Source organism: Salmo salar, chromosome ssa03, assembly GCF_905237065.1.
Source record: "Salmo salar chromosome ssa03, Ssal_v3.1, whole genome shotgun sequence".
Taxonomy (NCBI): domain Eukaryota; kingdom Metazoa; phylum Chordata; class Actinopteri; order Salmoniformes; family Salmonidae; genus Salmo; species Salmo salar.
The window spans coordinates 97,852,935-97,872,675 of record NC_059444.1 but is presented as its reverse complement, the minus strand read 5'-3'; the positions used below and the strand labels follow the sequence as shown (position 1 = coordinate 97,872,675).

Sequence of the window (19,741 nt, the reverse complement as noted above, 5' to 3'; positions counted from 1 at the left end):
TCCTCCCACACAGGAACATTTACCCTGCACCACACCTCCCACACAAGAACATTTACCCTGCACCACACCTCCCACACAGGAACATTTACCCTGCACCCCACCCCCCGCACAGGAACATTTACCCTGCACCACACCTCCCACACAAGAACATTTACCCTGCATTCCACCCCCCCCCACCCCACATGAACATATACACTACACCCCACCTCCCACACAGGAACATTTACCCGGACACCCCCTTCCTCCCACACAGGAACATTTACCCTGCACCCACCTCCCACACAGGAACATTTACCCTGCACCCACCTCCCACACAGGAACATTTACCCTGCACCCACCTCCCACACAGGAACATTTACCCTGCACCCACCTCCCACACAGGAACATTTACCCTGCACCCACCTCCCACACAGGAACATTTACCCTGCACCAAACCTCCCACACAGGAACATTTACCCTGCACCCCATCCCCCGCACAGGAACATTTACCCTGCAGCACACCTCCCACACAAGAACATTTACCCTGCATTCCACCCCCCCCCCCCCCACATGAACATATACACTACACCCCACCTCCCACACAGGAACATTTACCCTGCACCCCACCTCACACACAGGAACATTTACCCTGCACCCCACCTCCCACACAGGAACATTTACCCTGCCCCCCACCTCCCACACAGGAACATTTACCCTGCACCTACCTCCCACACAGGAACATTTACACTGCACCAAACCTCCCACACAGGAACATTTACCCTGCACCCCACCTCCCACACAGGAACATTTACCCTGCACCCCACCTCCCACACAGGAACATTTACCCTGCACCCCACCTCCCACACAGGAACATTTACCCTGCACCCCACCTCCCACACAGGAACATTTACCCTGCACCCCACCTCCCACACAGGAACATTTACCCTGCACCCACCTCCCACACAGGAACATTTACCCTGCACCCCACCTCCCACACACAGGAACATTTACACCGCACCCCGCCTCCCACACAGGAACATTTACAACGCACCCACCTCCCACACAGGAACATTTACCCTGCACCCCACTCCCACACAGGAACATTTACCCTGCACCCACCTCCCACACAGGAACATTTACCCTGCACCCACCTCCCACACAGGAACATTTACCCTGCACCCACCTCCCACACAGGAACATTTACCCTGCACCCACCTCCCACACAGGAACATTTACCCTGCACCCACCTCCCACACAGGAACATTTACCCTGCACCCACCTAACCACACAGGAACATTTACCCTGCACCCACCTCCCACACAGGAACATTTACCCTGCACCCCACCTCACACACAGGAACATTTACCCTGCACCCCACCTCCCACACAGGAACATTTACCCTGCACCCCACCTCACACACACAGGAACATTTACCCTGCACCCCTCCCCCCACACAGGAACATTTACCCTGCAGCAAACCTCCCACACAAGTACATTTACCCTGCAGCACACCTCCCACACAACACTTTTCCCCTGCACCCCATCCCCCGCACAGGAACATTTAACCTGCAGCACACCTCCCAAACAAGAACATTTACCCTGCACCACCCCCCCCACATGAACATATACACTACACCCCACCTCCCACACAGGAACATTTACCCTGCACCCACCTCCCACACAGGAACATTTACCCTGCACCCCACCTCACACACACAGGAACATTTACACCTCACCCTGCCTCCCACACAGGAACATTTACAAAGCACCCCACCTCCCACACAGGAACATTTATCCCGGACACCCCTCTTCTCTTCCCACACAGGAACATTTACCCTGCACCCACCTCCCACACAGGAACATTTACCCTGCACCCACCTCCCACACAGGAACATTTACCCTGCACCCACCTCCCACACAGGAACATTTACCCTGCACCCACCTCCCACACAGGAACATTTACCCTGCACCCACCTCCCACACAGGAACATTTACCCTGCACCAAACCTCCCACACAGGAACATTTACCCTGCACCCCATCCCCCTCACAGGAACATTTACCCTGCAGCACACCTCCCACACAAGAACATTTACCCTGCATTCCACCCCCCCCACATGAACATATACACTACACTCCACCTCCCACACAGGAACATTTACCCTGCACCCCACCTCACACACAGGAACATTTACCCTGCACCCCACCTCCCACACAGGAACATTTACCCTGCACCCTGCCTCCCACACAGGAACATTTACAAAGCACCCCACCTCCCACACAGGAACATTTATCCCGGACACCCCTCTTCTCTTCCCACACAGGAACATTTACCCTGCACCCACCTCCCACACAGGAACATTTACCCTGCACCCACCTTCCACACTGGAACATTTACCCTGCAACCACCTCCCACACAGGAACATTTACCCTGCACCCACCCCCCCCACATGAACATATACACTACACCCCACCTCCCACACAGGAACATTTACCCTGCACCCCACCTCACACACAGGAACATTTACCCTGCACCCCACCTCCCACACAGGAACATTTACCCTGCCCCCCACCTCCCACACAGGAACATTTACACAGCACCCCACCTCCCACACAGGAACATTTACCCTGCACCCCTACTCCCCACACAGGAACATTTACCCTGCACCCCACCTCCCACACAGGAACATTTACCCTGCAGCACACCTCCCACACAAGAACATTTACCCTGCATTCCACCCCCCCCCCCACATGAACATATACACTACACCCCACCTCCCACACAGGAACATTTACCCTGCACCCCACCTCCCACACAGGAACATTTACCCTGCACCCCACCTCCCACACAGGAACATTTACCCTGCACCCCACCTCCCACACAGGAACATTTACCCTGCACCCACCTCCCACACAGGAACATTTACACTGCACCCCACCTCCCACACAGGAACATTTACCCTGCACCCCACCCCCACACAGGAACATTTACCCTGCACCACACCTCCCACACAGGAACATTTACCCTGCACCCCACCTCCCCCACAGGAACATTTACCCTGCACCCCACCTCCCACACAGGAACATTTACCCTGCACCCCACCTCCCACACAGGAACATTTACCCTGCACCCCACCTCCCACACAGGAACATTTACCCTGCACCCCACCTCCCACACAGGAACATTTACACTGCACCCCACCTCCCACACAGGAACATTTACACTGCACCCACCTCCCACACAGGAACATTTACCCTGCACCCCCTCCCACACAGGAACATTTACCCTGCACCCACCTCCCACACAGGAACATTTACCCTGCACCCACCTCCCACACAGGAACATTTACCCTGCACCCACCTCCCACACAGGAACATTTACCCTGCACCCACCTCCCACACAGGAACATTTACCCTGCACCCCACCTCCCACACAGGAACATTTACCCTGCACCCCACCTCCCACACAGGAACATTTACCCTGCACCCAACCTCCCCACACAGGAACATTTACCCTGCACCCCACCTCCCACACAGGAACATTTACCCTGCATTCCACCCCCCCCCACATGAACATATACACTCCACCCCACCTCCCACACAGGAACATTTACCCTGCACCCCACCTCCCACACAGGAACATTTACCCTGCACCCCACCTCCCACACAGGAACATTTACCCTGCACCCCACCTCCACACACAGGAACATTTACCCTGCACCCCACCTCCCACACAGGAACATTTACCCTGCACCAACACCTCCCACACAGGAACATTTACCCTGCACCCCACCTCCCACACAAACATTTACCCTGCACCCCATCCCCCACACAGGAACATTTACCCTGCAGCACACCTCCCACACAAGAACATTTACCCTGCACTCCACCCCCCCCCACATGAACATTTACACTACACCCCACCTCCCACACAGGAACATTTACCCTGCACCCCACCTCCCACACAGGAACATTTACCCTGCACCCCACCTCCACACACAGGAACATTTACACCTCACCCCGCCTCCCACACAGGAACATTTACCCAGCACCCCACCTCCCACACAGGAACATTTACCCCGGACACCCCCTCCCCACACAGGAACATTTACCCTGCACCCACCTCCCACACAGGAACATTTACCCTGCACCCACCTCCCACACAGGAACATTTACCCTGCACCCACCTCCCACACAGGAACATTTACCCTGCACCCACCTCCCACACAGGAACATTTACCCTGCACCCCACCTCCCACACAGGAACATTTACCCTGCACCCAACCTCCCACACAGGAACATTTACCCTGCACCCCATCCCCCACACAGGAACATTTACCCTGCAGCACACCTCCCACACAAGAACATTTACCCTGCATTCCACCCCCCCACCCCCACATGAACATATACACTACACCCCACCTCCCACACAGGAACATTTACCCTGCACCCCACCTCACACACAGGAACATTTACCCTGCACCCCACCTCCCACACAGGAACATTTACCCTGCACCCCACCTCCCACACAGGAACATTTACACTGCACCCCACCTCCCACACAGGAACATTTACCCTGCACCCCACCTCCCACACAGGAACATTTACCCTGCACCCCACCTCCCACACAGGAACATTTACCCAGCACCCACCTCCCACACAGGAACATTTACCCTGCACCCCACCTCCCACACAGGAACATTTACCCTGCACCCACCTCCCACACAGGAACATTTACCCTGCACCCACCTCCCACACAGGAACATTTACCCTGCACCAAACCTCCCACACAGGAACATTTACCCTGCACCCCACCTCCCGCACAGGAACATTTACCCTGCACCCCACCTCCCACACAGGAACATTTACCCTGCACCCACCTCCCACACAGGAACATTTACCCTGCACCCCACCTCCCACACAGGAACATTTACCCTGCACCCACCTCCCACACAGGAACATTTACCCTGCACCCACCTCCCACACAGGAACATTTACCCTGCACCCACCTCCCACACAGGAACATTTACCCTGCACCCACCTCCCACACAGGAACATTTACCCTGCACCCCACCTCCCACACAGGAACATTTACCCTGCACCCCACCTCCCACACAGGAACATTTACCCTGCACCCCACCTCCCACACAGGAACATTTACCCTGCACCCACCTCCCACACAGGAACATTTACCCTGCACCCCACCTCACCACACAGGAACATTTACACTGCACCCCGCCTCCCACACAGGAACATTTACACAGCACCCCACCTCCCACACAGGAACATTTATCCCGGACACCCCTCTTCCCACACGGGAACATTTACCCTGCAGCCACCTCCCACACAGGAACATTTACCCTGCACCCACCTCCCACACAGGAACATTTACCCTGCACCCACCCTCACACAGGAACATTTACCCTGCACCCACCTCCCACACAGGAACATTTACCCTGCACCCCACCTCCCACACAGGAATATTTACCCTGCACCCCACCTCCCACACAGGAACATTTACCCTGCACCCCACCTCCCACACAGGAACATTTACCCTGCACCCCACCTCCCACACAGGAACATTTACCCTGCACCCCACCTCCCACACAGGAACATTTACCCTGCACCCCACCTCCCACACAGGAACATTTACCCTGCACCCCACCTCCCACACAGGAACATTTACCCTGCACCCCACCTCCCACACAGGAACATTTACCCTGCACCCCACCTCCCACACAGGAACATTTACCCAGCACCCCACCTCCCACACAGGAACATTTACCCTGCACCCACCTCCCACACAGGAACATTTACCCTGCACCCACCTCCCACACAGGAACATTTACCCTGCACCCCACCTCCCACACAGGAACATTTACCCTGCACCCACCTCCCACACAGGAACATTTACCCTGCACCCCACCTCCCACACAGGAACATTTACCCTGCACCCACCTCCCACACAGGAACATTTACCCTGCACCCCACCTCCCACACAGGAACATTTACCCTGCACCCCACCTCCCACACAGGAACATTTACCCTGCACCCACCTCCCACACAGGAACATTTACCCTGCACCAAACCTCCCACACAGGAACATTTACCCTGCACCCCACCTCCCACACAGGAACATTTACCCTGCACCCCACCTCCCCACACATGAACATATACACTGCACCCCACCTCCCACACAGGAACATTTACCCTGCACCCCACCTCCCACACAGGAACATTTACCCTGCACCCCACCTCCCACACAGGAACATTTACCCTGCACCCCACCTCCCACACAGGAACATTTACCCTGCACCCTACCTCCCACACAGGAACATTTACCCTGCACCACACCTCCCACACAGGAACATTTACCCTGCACCCCACCTCCCACACAAGAACATTTACCCAGCACCCCACCTCCCACACAGGAACATTTACCCTGCACCCACCTCCCACACAGGAACATTTACCCTGCACCCACCTCCCACACAGGAACATTTACCCTGCACCCCACCTCCCACACAGGAACATTTACCCTGCACCCTGCCTCCCACACAGGAACATTTACACAGCACCCCACCTCCCACACAGGAACATTTACCCTGCACCCCCTTCCCACACAGGAACATTTACCCTGCACCCACCTCCCACACAGGAACATTTACCCTGCACCCCACCTCCCACACAGGAACATTTACCCTGCACCCCACCTCCCACACAGGAACATTTACCCTGCACCCCACCTCCCACACAGGAACATTTACCCTGCACCCCACCTCCCACACAGGAACATTTACCCAGCACCACACCTCCCACACAGGAACATTTACCCTGCACCCCACCCCCCACACAGGAACATTTACCCTGCAGCACACCTCCCACACAAGAACATTTACCCTGCATTCCACCCCCCCCCCACATGAACATATACACTACACCCCACCTCCCACACAGGAACATTTACCCTGCACCCCACCTCCCACACAGGAACATTTACCCTGCACCCCACCTCCCACACAGGAACATTTACCCTGCACCCCGCCTCCCACACAGGAACATTTACACAGCACCCCACCTCCCACACAGGAACATTTACCCTGCACCCCTTCCCCCACACAGGAACATTTACCCTGCACCCCACCTCCCACACAGGAACATTTACCCTGCACCCACCTCCCACACAGGAACATTTACCCTGCACCCACCTCCCACACAGGAACATTTACCCTGCACCCCACCTCCCACACAGGAACATTTACACTACACCCCACCTCCCACACAGGAACATTTACCCTGCACCCCACCTCCCACACAGGAACATTTACCCTGCACCCCAACTCCCACACAGGAACATTTACCCTGCACCCCACCTCCCACACAGGAACATTTACACAGCACCCCACCTCCCACACAGGAACATTTACCCTGCACCCCACCTCCCACACAGGAACATTTACCCTGCACCCCACCTCCCACACAGGAACATTTACACAGCACCCCACCTCCCACACAGGAACATTTACCCTGCACCCACTCCCCCACACAGGAACATTTACCCTGCACCACACCTCCCACACAGGAACATTTACCCTGCACCCCACCCCCCCCCCACATGAACATATACACTACACCCCACCTCCCACACAGGAACATTTACCCTGCACCCCACCTCCCACACAGGAACATTTACCCTGCACCCCACCTCCCACACAGGAACATTTACCCTGCACCCCACCTCCCACACAGGAACATTTACCCTGCACCCCACCTCCCACACAGGAACATTTACCCTGCACCCCACCTCCCACACAGGAACATTTACCCTGCACCCCACCTCCCACACAGGAACATTTACCCTGCACCCCACCTCCCACACAGGAACATTTACCCTGCACCCCACCTCCCACACAGGAACATTTACCCTGCACCCCACCTCCCACACAGGAACATTTACCCTGCACCCCACCTCCCACACAGGAACATTTACCCTGCACCCCACCTCCCACACAGGAACATTTACCCTGCACCCCACCTCCCACACAGGAACATTTACCCAGCACCCCACCCCCCACACAGGAACATTTACCCTGCACCCACCTCCCACACAGGAACATTTACCCTGCACCCCACCTCCCACACAGGAACATTTACCCTGCACCCCACCTCCCACACAGGAACATTTACCCTGCACCCCACCTCCCACACAGGAACATTTACCCTGCACCCCACCTCCCACACAGGAACATTTACCCTGCACCCCACCTCCCACACAGGAACATTTACCCTGCACCCCACCTCCCACACAGGAACATTTACACAGCACCCCACCTCCCACACAGGAACATTTACCCTGCACCCCCTCCCCACACAGGAACATTTACCCTGCACCACACCTCCCACACAGGAACATTTACCCTGCATCCCACCTCCCCCCCACATGAACATATACACTACACCCCACCTCCCACACAGGAACATTTACCCTGCACCCCACCTCCCACACAGGAACATTTACCCTGCACCCCACCTCCCACACAGGAACATTTACCCTGCACCCCACCTCCCACACAGGAACATTTACACTGCACCCCACCTCCCACACAGGAACATTTACCCTGCACCCCTCCTCCCACACAGGAACATTTACCCTGCACCCCACCCCCCACACAGGAACATTTACCCTGCACCCCACCTCCCACACAGGAACATTTACCCTGCACCCCACCCCCCACACAGGAACATTTACCCTGCACCCATCTCCCACACAGGAACATTTACCCTGCACCCCACCTCCCACACAGGAACATTTACCCTGCACCCCAACTCCCACACAGGAACATTTACCCTGCACCCCACCTCCCACACAGGAACATTTACCCTGCACCCCACCCCCCACACAGGAACATTTACCCTGCACCTCCCACACGCATTTACCCTGCACCACCTCCCACACAGGAACATTTACCCTGCATCCCACCTCCCACACAGGAACATTTACACTACACCCCACCTCCCACACAGGAACATTTACCCTGCACCCCACCTCCCACACAGGAACATTTACCCTGCACCCCACCTCCCACACAGGAACATTTACCCTGCACCCACCTCCCACACAGGAACATTTACCCTGCACCCACCTCCCACACAGGAACATTTACCCTGCACCCCTCCCCCACACAGGAACATTTACCCTGCACCCCACCCCCCACACAGGAACATTTACCCTGCACCCCACCTCCCACACAGGAACATTTACCCTGCAACCCACCTCCCACACAGGAACATTTACCCTGCACCCCACCCCCCACACAGGAACATTTACCCTGCACCACACCTCCCACACAAGAACATTTACCCTGCCCCCCCACACAGGAACATTTACCCTACACCCCATCTCCTACACATGAACATTTACCCTGCACCCCACCCCCCACACAGGAACATTTACCCTGCACCCCTCCTCCCACACAGGAACATTTACCCTGCACCCCACCCCCGACACACAAACATTAACCCTGCACACCACCTCCCACACAGGAACAGTTACCACGAACCCCACCACACCCACAAAGGAACATTTACCCTGCACCCTACCTCCCACACAGGAATATTTACCCAGCACCCCACCTCCCACACAGGAATATTTACCCTGCACCCCACTTCCCACACAGGAACATTTACCCTGCACCCCACCTCACACACAGTAACATTTACCCTGCACCCCACCTCACACACAGGAATATTTACCTTGCACCCCACCTCCCACACAGGAACATTTACCCTGCACCCCACCTCACACACACAGGAACATTTACACCTCACCCCGCCTCCCACACAGGAACATTTACAAAGCACCCCACCTCCCACACAGGAACATTTACCCTGCACCCCTCTTCCCACACAGGAACATTTACCCTGCACCCACCTCCCACACAGGAACATTTACCCTGCACCCACCTCCCACACAGGAACATTTACCCTGCACCCACCTCCCACACAGGAACATTTACCCTGCACCCACCTCCCACACAGGAACATTTACCCTGCACCCACCTCCCACACAGGAACATTTACCCTGCACCAAACCTCCCACACAGGAACATTTATCCTGCACCCCATCCCCCGCACAGGAACATTTACCCTGCAGCATACCTCCCACACAAGAACATTTACCCTGCATTCCACCCCCCCCCCACATGAACATATACACTACACCCCACCTCCCACACAGGAACATTTACCCTGCACCCCACCTCACACACAGGAACATTTACCCTGCACCCCACCTCCCACACAGGAACATTTACCCTGCACCCCACCTCACACACAGGAACATTTACCCTGCACCCCACCTCCCACACAGGAACATTTACCCTGCACCCCTCTTCCCACACAGGAACATTTACCCTGCACCCCTACCCCCAAACAGGAACATTTACCCTGCACCCACCTCCCACACAGGAACATTTACCCTGCACCCCACCCCCCACACAGGAACATTTACCCTGCACCCCACCTCCCACACAGGAATATTTACCCAGCACCCCACCTCCCACACAGGAATATTTACCCTGCACCCCACTTCCCACACAGGAACATTTACCATGCACCCCACCTCACACACAGGAATATTTACCCTGCACCCCACCTCCCACACAGGAACATTTACCCTGCACCCTACCTCCCACACAGGAACATTTACCCTGCACCCCATCTCCCACACAGGAACATTTACCCTGCACCCCTCCCCCCACACAGGAACATTTACCCTGCACCCCACCCACCACACAGGAACATTTACCCTGCACCCCACCTCACACACAGTAACATTTACCCTGCAACCCATCTCCCACACAGGAACATTTACCCTGCACCCCTCCTCCCTCAGGAACATTTACCCTGCACCCCAACACCCAAACTGGAAAATTTACCCTGCGCCCCATCTCCTACACATGAACATTTACCCTGCACCCCACCCCCCACACAGGAACATTTACCCTGCACCCCTCCTCCCACACAGGAACATTTACCCTGCACCCCACCCTCGACACAGGAACATTAACCCTGCACACCACCTCCCACACAGGAACAGTTACCACGAACCCCACCACACCCACAAAGGAACATTTACCCTGCACCCCACCTCACACACAGTAACATTTACCCTGCACCCCACCTCACACACAGGAATATTTACCTTGCACCCCACCTCCCACACAAGAATATTTACCCTGCACCCCACCTCCCACACAGGAACATTTACCCTGCACCCCACCTCACACACAGGAACATTTACCCTGCATCCTTACCTCCCACACAGGAATATTTTCCCTGCACCCTACCTCCCACACAGGAACATTTACCCTGCATCCTTACCTCCCACACAGGAATATTTACCCTGCACCCTACGTCCCACACAGGAACATTTACCCTGCATCCTTACCTCCCACACAGGAATATTTACCCTGCACCCCACCTCCCACACAGGAACATTTACCCTGCACCCCACCTCCCACACAGGAACATTTACCCTGCACCCCACCTCCCACACAGGAACATTTACCCTGCACCCTACCTCCCACACAGGAACATTTACCCTGCACCCCACCTCCCACACAGGAACATTTACCCTGCACCCCACCTCCCACACAGGAACATTTACCCTGCACCCCACCTCCCACACAGGAACATTTACCCTGCACCCCACCTCCCACACAGGAACATTTACCCTGCAACCCACCTCCCACACAGGAACATTTACCCTGCACCCCTCCTCCCTCAGGAACATTTACCCTGCACCCCAAGACCCACACTGGAAAATTTACCCTGCGCCCCACCTCCCACACATGAACATTTACCCTGCACCCCACCCCCCACACAGGAACAGTTACCCTGCACCCCTCCTCCCACACAGGAACATTCACCCTGCACCCCACCACCCAATGGACATTACAGACTGTTACCCTGCCCCCACCACCCAATGGACATTACAGACTGTTACCCTGTTACCCTGCCCCCACCACCCAATGGACATTACAGACTGTTACCCTGTTACCCTGCCCCCACCACCCAATGGACATTACAGACTTTTACCCTGTTACCCTGCCCCCACCACCCAATGGATATTACAGACTGTTACCCTGTTACCCTGCCCCCACCACCCAATGGACAGTACAGACTGTTACCCTGCCCCCACCACCCAATGGACATTACAGACTGTTACCCTGCCCCCACCACCCAATGGACATTACAGACTGTTACCCTGTTACCCTGCCCCCACCACCCAATGGACATTACAGACTGTTACCCTGCCCCCACCACCCAATGGACATTACAGACTGTTACCCTGCCCCCACCACCCAATGGACATTACAGACTGTTACCCTGTTACCCTGCCCCCACCACCCAATGGACATTATAGACTGTTACCCTGTTACCCTGCCCCCACCACCCAATGGACATTACAGACTGTTACCCTGTTACCCTGCCCCCCACCACCCAATGGACATTACAGACTGTGACCCTGTTACCCTGCCCCCACCACCCAATGGACATTACAGACTGTTACCCTGCCCCCACCACCCAATGGACATTACAGACTGTTTGTTACCCTGTTACCCTGCCCCCACCACCCAATGGACATTACAGACTGTTACCCTGTTACCCTGTTACCCTGTTACCCTGTTACCCTGCCCCCACCACCCAATGGATATTACAGACTGTTACCCTGCCCCCACCACCCAATGGATATTACAGACTGTTATGCTGCCCACACCACCCAATGGTCATTACAGACTGTTACCCTGCCCCCACCACCCAATGGACATTACAGACTGTTACCCTGTTACCCTGCCCCACCACCCAATGGACATTACAGACTGTTACCATGTTACCCTGCCCCCACCACCCAATGGACATTACAGACTGTTACCCTGCCCCCACCACCCAATGGACATTACAGACTGTTACCCTGTTACCCTGCCCCCACCACCCAATGGACATTACAGACTGTTACCCTGCCCCCACCACCCAATGGACATTACAGACTGTTACCCTGTTACCCTGCCCCCACCACACAATGGATATTACAGACTGTTACCCTGTTACCCTGCCCCCACCACCCAATGGACATTACAGACTGTTACCCTGTTACCCTGCCCCCACCACCCAATGGACATTACAGACTGTTACCCTGCCCCCACCACCCAATGGACATTACAGACTGTTACCCTGCCCCCACCACCCAATGGACATTACAGACTGTTACCCTGCCCCCACCACCCAATGGACATTACAGACTGTTACCCTGTTACCCTGCCCCCACCACCCAATGGACATTACAGACTGTTACCCTGCCCCCACCACCCAATGGACATTACAGACTGTTACCCTGCCCCCACCACCCAATGGACATTAGACTGTTACCCTGTTACCCTGCCCCCACCACCCAATGGATATTACAGACTGTTACCCTGCCCCCACCACCCAACTGTGATGTATAATTGCTACAGTTGTAAATGTGTATATATTATTATAATTATTATTATTGTTATGTCTCATTCACTTCTCTATTTATTTATTACATGTTTACCTGCACTGTTGATCCCGGTCTATCAGATTTTCACCCTGTAATTACATCTCCATCCCAAGTGACTAATAAACTCATCTAATCTAAAACTTTCTGTCTGACTAAGAATATCTGTATGAAAACTACATTAAAGATTTAAAAAACAACTGATGATGCAATATGAAAATAAATTGGTGGAGGAGATAAATCATAAACCTAAATTGAGAAACGTTTGTTTGATTAAGAACAAATAAATGTGTGAGAGAAAGGTTATGTCCACCCTACAGCCAGAGATCACTATGTACACAGGTAAGAACAGGGATATTACCCCTCCATGTCAACAGGTATTAGAGATCACTATGTACACAGGTAAGAACAGGGATATTACCCCTCCATGTGTCAACAGGCCGGTGTTAGAGATCACTATGTACACAGGTAAGAACAGGGATATTAGCCCTCCATGTGTCAACAGGTATTAGAGATCACTATGTACACAGGTAATAATAGGGATATTGCCCCTCCATGTGTCAACAGGTATTAGAGATCACTATGTACACAGGTAAGAACAGGGATATTACCCCTCCATGTGTCAACAGGTATTAGAGATCACTATGTACACAGGTAAGAACAGGGATATTACCCCTCCATGTGTCAACAGGCCGGTGTTAGAGAGCTCTATGTACACAGGTAAGAACAGGGATATTACCCCTCCATGTGTCAACAAGTATTAGAGATCACTATGTACACAGGTAAGAACAGGGATATTACCCCTCCATGTGTCAACAGGTATTAGAGATCACTATGTACACAGGTAAGAACAGGGATATTACCCCTCCATGAGTCAACAGGTATTAGAGATCACTATGTACACAGGTAAGAACAGGGATATTACCCCTCCATCTGTCAACAGGTATTAGAGATCACTATGTACACAGGTAAGAACAGGGATATTACCCCTCCATGTGTCAACAGGCCGGTGTTAGAGAGCTCTATGTACACAGGTAAGAACAGGGATATTACCCCTCCATGAGTCAACAGGTATTAGAGATCACTATGTACACAGGTAAGAACAGGGATATTACCCCTCCATCTGTCAACAGGTATTAGAGATCACTATGTACACAGGTAAGAACAGGGATATTACCCCTCCATGTGTCAACAGGCCGGTGTTAGAGAGCTCTATGTACACAGGTAAGAACAAGGATATTACCCCTCCATGTGTCAACAGTATTAGAATAGTAGAGGAGAGACTTTGTAACTACTGTGACCTGGAAGAGGTAGAGAATGAAATTCACTCAATACTTTATTGCCCTTTAAAAGACGATATACAGGTGTTTCTATTCCAGAAAGCCACTAGGTGGTAGGGCCTAGGAGAACCCTGGCATTATTTGGCTGATCAAAGAGGAAACCGTGAAATGTTTTATTGTCCATTCTATATTCACGTTTGCCAATTTGTTTGATAAAGCCTGGAATAAGAGAAAAAGCCCAACCTATAATTAAATGACATATTTAGTTCAAGGTGTATATCAAGTCCACGTACGTACGGATTGTGCGTAGGCTTATTCATTTGAAGTCGGAAGTTTACATACACTTAGGTTGGAGTCAGTAAAACTCGTTTTTCAACCACTCCACAAATGTCTTGTTAACAAACTATAGTTTTGGCAAGTTGGTTAGGACATCTACTTTGTGCATGACACAAGTAATTTTTCCAACAGTTGTTTACAGACAGATTATTTCACATCACAATTCCAGTGGGTCAGAAGTTTGCATACATTAAGTTGACTGTGCCTTTAAACAGCTTGGAAAATTCCAGAAAATTATGTCATGGCTTTAGAAGCTTCTGATAGGCTAATTGACATCATTTGAGTCAATTGGAGGTGTACCTGTGGATGTATTTCAAGGCCTATCTTCAAACTCAGTGTCTCTTTGCTTGACATCATGGGAAAATCAAAAGAAATCAGCCAAGACTTCAGAAAGAACAATTGTAGACCACCACAAGTCTGGTTCATCCTTGGGAGCAATTTCCAAACGTCTGAAGGTACCAAGGTCATCTGTGAAAACAATAGTACACAAGTATAAACACCATGGGACCACGCAGCCGTCATACCGCTCAGGAAGGAGACGCGTTCTGTCTCCTAGAGATGAACGTACTTTGGTGTGAAAAGTGCAAATCAAACCCAGTACAACAGCAAATGATCTTGTGAAGATCCTGGAGGAAACAGGTACAAAAGTATCCATATCGACGGTAAAACGAGTCCTATATTGACATAACCTGAAAGGCCGCTCAGCAAGGAAGAAGCCACTGCTCCAAAACCACCATAAAAAAGCCAGACTACGGTTTGCAACTGCACATGGGGATAAAGGTAGTACTTTTTGGAGAAATGTCCTCTGGTCTGATGAAACAAAAATAGAATTGTTTGGCCATAATGACCATCGTTATGTTTGGAGGAAAAAGGGGGAGGCTTGCAAGCCGAAGAACACCATCCCAACCGTGAAGCACGGGGGTGGCAGCATCATGTTGTGGGGGTACTTTGCTGCAGGAGGGACTGGTGCACTTCACAAAATAGATGGCTTCATGAGGAACAAAATTATGTGGATATATTGAAGCAACATCTCAAGACATCAGTCAGGAAGTTAAAGCTTGGTTGCAAATGGGTCTTCCAAATGGACAATTACCCCAAGCATACTTCCAAAGTTGTGGCAAAATGGCTTACGGACAACAAAGTCATGGTATTGGAGTGGCCATCACAAAGCCCTGACCTCAATTCTATAGAACATTTGTGGGCAGAACTGAAAAAGCGTGTGCGAGCAAGGAGGCCTACAAACCTGACTCAGTTACACCAGCTCTGTCAGGAGGAATGGGCCAGAATTCACCCAACTTATAGTGGGAAGCTTGTGGAAGGCTTCCCGAAACGTTTGACCCAAGTTAAACAATTTAAAGGCAATGCTACCAAATACTAATTGAATGTATGTAAACTTCTGACCCAGTGGGAATATGATGAAAGAAATAAATGCTGAAATAAATCATTCTCTATACTATTATTCGGACATTTCACATTCTTAAACTAAAGTGGTGATCCTAACTGACCTAAGACAGTGTAACAACCTGGCCATAGAGAGGGTTTTTTTGTTCTTTATTTTGGTTAGGACAGGGTGTTACATTGGGTGGGCGTTCTATGTTCCTTTTTCTATGTTTTGGTATTTCTTTGTTTTGGGCCATGTGTGTGGCTCCCAATCAGGCACAGCTGAAGCTCGTTGCTGCTGATTGGGAGTCACACATAAGGAGCATGTTTTTCCTTTGGGTTTTGTGGGTAATTGTTTCTGTTTAGAGTATTTTCCTAACAGGACTGTTTGCTGTCGTTTTTGTTCATTTTTCATATTTTGAATTAAAATTCTAATGATGAACACAACCTCTGCTGCACCTTGGTTCCCTCTTCCAGACAGCCGTTACAGACAGGGAATTCTTTTAAAACTGAGTTTAAAAGAATTTGGCTGAGATGAATATTAACTTCCGACTTAAACTGTACATGTATGGATTTTTTTATGTAGCCTTTTGTTTTCTATTTATACAACCTGCCATCTACCCACCTGGGGACTGAGGGTTATGAGAGAACCCCCACATCACTAGCTTCTCTTTAAACAACCTGCCATCTACCCACCTGGGGACTGAGGGTTATGAGAGAACCCCCACATCACTAGCTGCTCTTTAAACAACCTGCCATCTACCCACCTGGGGACTGAGGGTTATGAGAGAACCCCCACATCGCTAGCTTGCATGTTCTGCAGCCTTGTAAAGATAAGGAGGGGATGACTAGGAGGCAGGTTGGCATTTATTGTCATGAATCTTGCCCTGGAGGCAGTTCAGCAAAGTGGTAACTAGCTGGAACAGACAGAAAGTAATAAAATCAGATTTTAATCCTAACCTCACTGCTCATTCTTCCCTTAAGTGGTGCATACACAAAGGACACACACACACACACACACACACACACACACACACCACACACACAACACACACACACACACCACACACACACACACACACACACACACACACACACACACACACACACACACACACACACACACACACACACACACACACACACACACACACACACACACACACACACAGGGCTCCTGAGTGGTGCAGCGGTCTAAGGCACTGCATCTCAGTGCAAGAGGTATGACTATAGTCCCTGGTTCGAATCCAGGCTGTATCACATCTGGCCTTGATTGGGATTTCCATAGGGCAGCGCACATTTGGCCCAGCGTTGTCTTGGTTTGGCCGGGGTAGGCCGTCATTGTAAATAATTATTTGTTCTTAACTGACTTGCCTAGTTAAATAGACATTACACTTACATTTTTGTTTTTTGTGATGAAAGAAACAGAAGCTGAAATAAATTATTCTCTCTACTATTATTCTGACATTTCACATTCTTAAAACAAAGTGGTGATCCTAACTGACCTAAGACAGGGAATTTTTACTTTACTAGGATTAAATGTGAGGACTTGTGAAAAACTGAGTTTAAATGTATTTGGCTGAAGGTGTATGTAAACCTCTAACTTCAACTGTATATCTTTCACATTTGAATTATTTCTTGGGGGCCCGGCCGGGTTTAAATGCTTTTTTCAGTTTCATTCATTTGTATTTATACATCTGTATTTATTTATTGTAGTTTTTGCTGCTAAAAGGTTTTTGTTGTTGCCTAGACAACCTTATTTTCATGTTGATTCTTCGTATTCGGTGGGAGGAGCTTCAGCTCAATATTAGGAAGGTGTTCTTAATGTTTTGTACACACCAGAAACTGTTGAGCGTGAAAACCCAGCAGCGTTGCAGTTCTTGACACAAACAGGTGCATCTGGCACCTACTATCATACCCCGTTCAAAGGCACATTAATCTATTGTCTTCAACCTCTGAATGGCACACACACAATCCATCTCTCAGTTGTCTCAAGGCTCTGTCTCCTCCCCTTTATCTACACTGATTAAAGTGGATTCATCTGGTCAGTCTAGGTCATGGAAAGAGCAGGTGACCTTAATGTTTTGTACACTCAGTGTATATTTGCCACAAGGATTATGATACCTGCCCCAATAGGATGTGGAATCAGTGTCAACATGTTTTTTTTTGGTACATTGGAATCAGTGTAAACATATTTTTGGTACTTCATCCTTGTGGCTTGGTGAGCTACACGTATAAAAGTGTTCCTCTTTCTCAAGCTGAACAGAACCTACAGACTATCACCTGTGATTCCTTCTCTGACAGGAAAAGATTACCATGGAGAAGTTGGCCATCCTTCTGCTTCTGAGTGCTGCCATTGCACTGGGCGACGCCAACCTGACCCAGCTCCTTGGTTTAGAACCCTTACTGAAGACTGAGGTGGAACAGACTCCTCCTGTTGAGGCTCAGGTAGCAGCAGTGCAGGAGGGGACAAAGAAAAGTTCATGTCCCTCAGACTGGCACCCATATGGATCACGCTGTTTAAAGTTTGTCAGCATTCAGCAGTCATGGGCAGATTCGGAGCAAAACTGTTTGGCACTTGGTGGAAACCTAGCATCCGTGCATAACCTTTTAGAGTACCGTTTCATGCAAGCACTGACAAAGGACACCAATGGCCACCTACCTGACACCTGGGTTGGAGGTTTTGATGCCGTCAAGGAGGGCTTATGGATGTGGTCAGATGGGACCAGATTTGATTACACTAACTGGAACACTGGTGAGCCCAATAACGCTGGAGAAGGAGAGGACTGTCTGCAGATGAACGCTGCAAGTGAGAAGCTCTGGTTTGATGTGCCCTGTGAGTGGAAGTTTGCATCGCTCTGTGCCAGAAGAATGTTTGCTAGGAAATGCCACAGCCACTTCACCTCCAGGGGTCAACTTTCTACACTTCAATACTCAAACCAAGATCCGTCACTCACTGCAGCTCACCAACATGACAAATAAAACATGTATTCACAAAAAAGCTATCCACCTATCTAATGATTAGCTAACGAGCCATATCTAACAGTTAAAAACAATGACAGAGGAATTTACAAGAGACAGCAAACAGCAAACATGTGGCTACCGAAAAAACTGCCTTTGAAGTTCAGTGCAGACTTTTATACTAAGTCATGATCTGCTGTTAGCTAGCTACTGTTTAGGTAGGCTAACCTTTCAGGTTAACTAACATTAGGCAAACTTGTGATGAAA

General features: G+C 51.3%; 1 protein-coding gene across 1 annotated transcript; it reads left to right on the top strand.

Moving 5' to 3' along the window:
• The first annotated feature begins 18,782 nt into the window (after positions 1–18,782).
• Positions 18,783–19,495, top strand: LOC123741856 (ladderlectin). Its single transcript, XM_045716084.1, has one exon. The coding sequence runs from the start codon at positions 18,830–18,832 to the stop codon at positions 19,493–19,495; it is 666 nt and encodes a 221-aa protein (XP_045572040.1). The 5' UTR covers positions 18,783–18,829.
• The last annotated feature ends 246 nt before the right edge of the window (positions 19,496–19,741 follow it).